This window comes from Salmo salar, unplaced genomic scaffold (genome assembly GCF_905237065.1).
Source record: "Salmo salar unplaced genomic scaffold, Ssal_v3.1, whole genome shotgun sequence".
Lineage (NCBI taxonomy): Eukaryota > Metazoa > Chordata > Actinopteri > Salmoniformes > Salmonidae > Salmo > Salmo salar.
Window position 1 is genome coordinate 85,001 of NW_025548699.1, and position 7,115 is coordinate 92,115.

The 7,115-nt window shown below is 39.4% G+C and overlaps 1 protein-coding gene across 3 annotated transcripts in view; it reads right to left on the bottom strand.

Annotated features, from left to right (window-relative positions):
• The window catches only part of LOC106593089 (caspase recruitment domain-containing protein 11), a 12,325-nt gene extending 8,481 nt beyond the window's left edge, over positions 1–3,844 (bottom strand). For all 3 annotated transcript variants that reach the window (XM_045712662.1, XM_045712663.1, XM_045712664.1), the window contains exons 1-2: positions 3,549–3,844; positions 2,542–2,659 (exon numbers count right to left, since the gene is read on the bottom strand). In XM_045712662.1, coding sequence (XP_045568618.1) covers positions 2,542–2,659; positions 3,549–3,587 — 157 coding nt within the window. In that variant the 5' untranslated portion in view covers positions 3,588–3,844. The remainder of the gene's footprint in view (positions 1–2,541; positions 2,660–3,548) is intronic.
• Positions 3,845–7,115: the final 3,271 nt, after the last annotated feature.

The window sequence follows — 7,115 nt, forward strand, 5'->3', positions numbered from 1 at the left end:
GTCATTTAAAACTCGTTTTTCAACCACTCCACAAATGTCTTGTTAACAAACTATATAGTTTTGGCAAGTCGGTTAGGACATCTACTTTGTGCGTGACACAAGTCATTTTTCCAACGATTGTTTACAGACAGATTATTTCACTTATAATTCACTGTATCACAATTCCAGTGGGGCAGAAGTTTACATCCACTAAGTTGACTGGTGCCTTTAAACAGCTTGGAAAATTCCAGAAAATTACGTCATGGCTTTAGAAACTTCTGATAGGCTAATTGACATCATTTGATTCAATTTGAGGTGTAGCTGTGGATGTATTTCAAGGCCTACCTTCAAGCTCAGTGCCTCTTTGCTTGACATCATGGGAAAATCTAAAGAAATCAGCCAAGACCTCAGACAAAAATTGTAGATCTCCACAAGTCTGGTTCATCCTTGGGAGCAATTTTCAAACGCCTGAAAGTACCACGTTCATCTGTACAAACAATAGTACGCAAGTATAAACACCATGGGACCACGCAGCCGCCATACCGCTCAGGAAGGAGACGCGTTCTGTCTTCTAGAGATGAACGTACTTTGGTGCGAAAAGTGAAAATCAATCCCAGAACAACAGCAAAGGACCTTGTGAAGATGCTGGAGGAAACAGGTACAAAAGTATCTATATCCACAGTAAAACGAGTCCTATATCGACATAACCTGAAAGGCCGCTCAGCAAGGAAGAAGCCACTGCTCCAAAACCGCCATAAAAAAGCCAGACTACGGTTTGCAACTGCACATGGGGACAAAGATCGTACTTTTTGGAGAAATGTCCTCTGGTCTAATGAAACAAAAATAGAACTGTTTGGCCTTAATGACCATCGTTAGGTTAGGAGGAAAAGGGGGAGGCTTGCAAGGCTGAAGAACACCATCCCAACCGTGAAGCATGGGGGTGGCAGCATCATGTTGTGGGGGTGCTTTGCTGCAGGAGGGACTGGTGCACTTCACAAAATAGATGGCATCATGAGGAGGAACATGATGTGGATATATTGAAGCAACATCTCAAGACATCGGTCAGGAAGTTAAAGCTTGGTTGCAAATGGGTCTTCCAAATGGACAATGACCCCAAGCATACTTCCAAAGTTGTGGCAAAATGGCTTAAGGACAACAAAGTCAAGGTATTGGAGTGGCCATCACAAAGCCCTGACCTCAATCCTATAGAAAATTTGTGGGCAGAACTGAAAAAGTGTGTGCGAGCAAAGTAGGCCTACAAACCTGACTCAGTTACACCAGCTCTGTCAGGAGGAATGGGCTAAAATTCACTCAACTTATTGTGGGAAGCTTGTGGAAGGCTACCCGAAACGTTTGACCCAAGTTAAACAATTTAAAGGCAATGCTACCAAATACTAATTGAGTGTATGTAAACTTCTGATCCACTGGGAATGTGATGAAAGAAATAAAAGCTGAAATAAATCATTCTCTCTACTATTATTCTGACATTTCACATTCTTAAAATAAAGTGGTGATCCTAACTGACCTAAAACAGGGAATTATTACTAGGATTAAATGTCAGGAATTGTGAAAAACTGAGTTTAAATGTATTTGGCGACGGTGTATGTAAACTTCCGTGTGTGTATCACCCACCTGTCTCAGTGTTTTCGAAGCCTGGTTTGGGCAGTGTGTAGGGTGTAGGGTGTAGGGTGTAGGGTTTAGTGTGTAGGGTGTAGTGTGTAGGGTGTAGTGTGTAGTGTGCAGGGTGTAGTGTGTAGGGTGTAGGGTGTAGGTCTTACCTTCCTGTCTGAGGGTTTCGAAGCCTGGTCTGGGCAGCGATGGGTTTAGTGTGTAGGGTTTAGTGTGTAGGGTGTAGGGTGTAGTGTGCAGGTCTTACCTTCCTGTCTGAGGGCTTCAAAGCCTGGTCTGGGCAGCGATGGGTGTAGTGTGTAGGGTGTAGGGTGCAGGGTGCAGGGTGTAGGGTGTAGGGTGCAGGGTGCAGGTCTTACCTTCCTGTCTGAGGGTTTCGAAGCCTGGTCTCGGCAGCGATGGGTTTAGTGTGTAGGGTTTAGTGTGTAGGGTGTAGGGTGTAGGGTGTAGGGTTTAGTGTGTAGGGTGTAGGGTGCAGGGTGCAGGTCTTACCTTCCTGTCTGAGGGTTTCGAGGCCTGGTCTGGGCAGCGATGGGTTTAGTGTGTAGGGTTTAGTGTGTAGGGTGTAGGGTGTAGTGTGCAGGTCTTACCTTCCTGTCTGAGGGCTTCAAAGCCTGGTCTGGGCAGCGATGGGTGTAGTGTGTAGGGTGTAGGGTGCAGGGTGCAGGGTGTAGGGTGTAGGGTGCAGGGTGCAGGTCTTACCTTCCTGTCTGAGGGTTTCGAAGCCTGGTCTCGGCAGCGATGGGTTTAGTGTGTAGGGTTTAGTGTGTAGGGTGTAGGGTGTAGGGTGTAGGGTTTAGTGTGTAGGGTGTAGGGTGCAGGGTGCAGGTCTTACCTTCCTGTCTGAGGGTTTCGAGGCCTGGTCTGGGCAGCGATGGGTTTAGTGTGTAGGGTTTAGTGTGTAGGGTGTAGGGTGTAGTGTGCAGGTCTTACCTTCCTGTCTGAGGGTTTCAAAGCCTGGTCTGGGCAGCGATGGGTTTCCTGAGCTCACGATGCGAACGCGCTCACTGCTGTTCAGACGTTTATACTTATTATCCACCCTGCTGACAAACTACACAGATATATACACAGATATATATACACAGATATATATACACAGATATATATACACAGATATATACACAGATATATACACAGATATATACACAGATATATATACACAGATATATACACAGATATATACACAGATATATACACAGATATATACACAGATATATATACACAGATATATACACAGATATATATACACAGATATATACACAGATATATATACACAGATATATATACACAGATATATACACAGATATATACACAGATATATACACACACAGATATATATACACACAGATATATACACAGATATATATACACAGAGATATACACAGATATATACACAGATATATATACACAGATATATACACACACAGATATATATACACACAGATATATACACAGATATATATACACAGATATATACACAGATATATACACAGATATATACACAGATATATATACACAGATATATATATATATATACACATATATATATATACACATATATATACAGATATATATATATATATATATATATATACAGATATATACACAGATATATATATATATATATATATATATATACAGATATATACACAGATATATATACAGATATATACACAGAGATATACACAGATATATACACAGATATATACACAGATACATACACACACACACACACACATACCCTCACCAACACACACACACACACACACACACAGAGATATACACACAGATATATCACACACACACACACACACTGCAATTTAACTCTGGAAATGTGTGTGGGGGGGTATGTCTGTATATGGGTGTGTGTGTGTGGGGGGGGGTATGTACGTGTGTGTGGGGGGGGGAGGGGGGGGAGTGTGTGTGTGTGTGTGTGTTACCTGTAGTATCTGTGTGATGAAGACGCTAGCTCTGGACATGCGAGGGCTGGATTTGGGGTCTGTGGACAGGCTGGACTCTTCAGGCTGTAAACTGTTCTACACAACATAAACAACAACGATATCAACAACAGCAACACATGTTGTCAACAACACAGGGAGGCTCAACAACAAGACAGTTCAAGGTGTTTACATGGAGTTAGTTCACGGTTAGGGGTATTAAAGGGTTAAGGTTAGGGTTATTAAAGGGTTAAGGTTAGGGGTATTAAAGGGTTAAGGTTAGGGGTATTAAAGGGTTAAGGTTAGGGGTATTAAAGGGTTAAGGTTAGGGTTATTAAAGGGTTAAGGTTAGGGGTATTAAAGGGTTAAGGTTAGGGGTATTAAAGGGTTAAGGTTAGGGGTATTAAAGGGTTAAGGTTATTAAAGGGTTAAGGTTAGGGTTATTAAAGGGTTAAGGTTAGGGGTATTAAAGGGTTAAGGTTATTAAAGGGTTAAGGTTAGGGGTATTAAAGGGTTAAGGTTAGGGGTATTAAAGGGTTAAGGTTAGGGGTATTAAAGGGTTAAGGTTATTAAAGGGTTAAGGTTAGGGTTATTAAAGGGTTAAGGTTAGGGGTATTAAAGGGTTAAGGTTAGGGTTATTAAAGGGTTAAGGTTAGGGTTATTAAAGGGTTAAGGTTAGGGTTATTAAAGGGTTAAGGTTAGGGGTATTAAAGGGTTAAGGTTATTAAAGGTAAGGTTAGGGGTATTAAGGGTTAAGGTTATTAAAGGGTTAAGGTTAGGGTTATTAAAGGGTTAAGGTTAGGGGTATTAAAGGGTTAAGGTTAGGGTTATTAAAGGGTTAAGGTTAGGGTTATTAAAGGGTTAAGGTTAGGGTTATTAAAGGGTTAAGGTTAGGGTTATTAAAGGGTTAAGGTTAGGGGTATTAAAGGGTTAAGGTTAGGGTTATTAAAGGGTTAAGGTTAGGGGTATTAAAGGGTTAAGGTTGGGGTTATTAAAGGGTTAAGGCTAGGGGTATTAAAGGGTTAAGGTTAGGGTTATTAAAGGGTTAGGGTTATTAAAGGGTTAAGGTTAGGGTTATTAAAGGGTTAAGGTTAGGGTTATTAAAGGGTTAAGGTTAGGGTTATTAAAGGGTTAAGGTTAGGGTTATTAAAGGGTTAAGGTTAGGGTTATTAAAGGGTTAAGGTTAGGGTTATTAAAGGGTTAAGGTTAGGGTTATTAAAGGGTTAAGGTTAGGGTTATTAAAGGGTTAAGGTTAGGGTTATTAAAGGGTTAAGGTTAGGGGATTAAAGGGTTAAGGTTAGGGGTATTAAAGGGTTAAGGTTAGGGTTATTAAAGGGTTAAGGTTAGGGTTATTAAAGGGTTAAGGTTAGGGTTATTAAAGGGTTAAGGTTAGGGTTATTAAAGGGTTAAGGTTAGGGTTATTAAAGGGTTAAGGTTAGGTTATTAAAGGGTTAAGGTTAGGGTTATTAAAGGGTTAAGGTTATTAAAGGGTTAAGGTTAGGGTTATTAAAGGGTTAAGGTTAGGGTTATTAAAGGTTAGGTTGGGTTATTAAAGGGTTAAGGTTATTAAAGGGTTAAGGTTAGGGGTATTAAAGGGTTAAGGTTAGGGGTATTAAAGGGTTAAGGTTAGGGGTATTAAAGGGTTAAGGTTATTAAAGGGTTAAGGTTAGGGTTATTAAAGGGTTAAGGTTAGGGGTATTAAAGGGTTAAGGTTATTAGGTGTTAAGGGTTAGGGTTATTAAAGGGTTAAGGTTAGGTTATTAAAGGGTTAAGGTTAGGGTTATTAAAGGGTTAAGGTTAGGGTTATTAAAGGGTTAAGGTTAGGGTTATTAAAGGGTTAAGGTTAGGGTTTTAAGGGTATTAAAGGGTTAAGGTTCTTAAAGGGTTAAGGTTAGGGTTATTAAAGGGTTAAGGTTAGGGTTATTAAAGGGTTAAGGTTAGCGTTATTAAAGGGTTAAGGTTAGGGTATTAAAGGTTAAGGTTAGGGTTAAGGTTAAGGTTATTAAAGGGTTAAGGTTAGGGGTATTAAAGGGTTAAGGTTAGGGTTATTAAAGGGTTAAGGTTAGGGTTATTAAAGGGTTAAGGTTAGGGTTATTAAAGGGTTAAGGTTAGGGTTATTAAAGGGTTAAGGTTAGGGTTATTAAAGGGTTAAGGTTAGGGGTATTAAAGGGTTAAGGTTAGGGTTATTAAAGGGTTAAGGTTATTAAAGGGTTATTAAAGGGTTAAGGTTAGGGGTATTAAAGGGTTAAGGTTAGGGTTATTAAAGGGTTAGGGTTATTAGGGTATAAAGGGTTAAGGTTATTAAAGGGTTAAGGTTAGGTTATTAAAGGGTTAAGGTTAGGGTTATTAAAGGGTTAAGGTTAGGGTTATTAAAGGGTTAGGGTTATTAAAGGGTTAAGGTTAGGGTTATTAAAGGGTTAAGGTTAGGTTATTAAAGGGTTAAGGTTAGAGGTTATTAAAGGGTTAAGGTTAGGTTATTAAAGGGTTAAGGTTAGGGGTATTAAAGGGTTAAGGTTATTAAAGGGTTAAGGTTAGGGTTATTAAAGGGTTAAGGTTAGGGTTATTAAAGGGTTGGTTAGGGTTATTAAAGGGTTAAGGTTAGGGTTATTAAAGGGTTAAGGTTAGGGTTATTAAAGGGTTAAGGTTAGGGGTATTAAAGGGTTAGGGTTAGGGTTAAAGGGTTAAGGTTAGGGTTATTAAAGGGTTAAGGTTAGGGTTATTAAAGGGTTAAGGTTAGGGTTATTAAAGGGTTAAGGTTAGGGGTATTAAAGGGTTAAGGTTAGGGTTATTAAAGGGTTAAGGTTAGGGGTATTAAAGGGTTAAGGTTAGGGTTATTAAAGGGTTAAGGTTAGGGGTATTAAAGGGTTAAGGTTAGGGTTATTAAAGGGTTAAGGTTAGGGGTATTAAAGGGTTAAGGTTAGGGTTATTAAAGGGGTTAAGGTTAGGGTATTAAAGGGTTAAGGTTAGGGGTATTAAAGGGTTAAGGTTAGGGTTATTAAGGGTTAAGGTTAGGGTATTAAAGGGTTAAGGTTAGGGGTATTAAAGGGTTAAGGTTAGGGTTATTAAGGGTTAGGGTTATTAAAGGGTTAAGGTTAGGGGTATTAAAGGGTTAAGGTTAGGGTTATTAAAGGGTTAAGGTTAGGGGTATTAAAGGGTTAAGGTTAGGGTTATTAAAGGGTTAAGGTTAGGGGTATTAAAGGGTTAAGGTTAGGGTTATTAAAGGGTTAAGGTTAGGGTTATTAAAGGGTTAAGGTTAGGGGTATTAAAGGGTTAAGGTTAGGGTTATTAAAGGGTTAAGGTTAGGGTTATTAAAGGGTTAAGGTTAGGGGTATTAAAGGGTTAAGGTTATTGGGTTAGGTTAGGGTTATTAAAGGGTTAAGGTTTAGGGTTATAAAGGGTTAAGGTTAGGGTTATTAAAGGGTTAAGGTTAGGGTTATTAAAGGGTTAAGGTTAGGGTATTAAATGGTTAAGGTTAGGGTTATTAAAGGGTTAAGGTTAGGGGTATTAAAGGGTTAAGGTTGGGTATTAAAGGGTTAAGGTTAGGGTTATTAAAGGGTTAAGGTTAGGGTT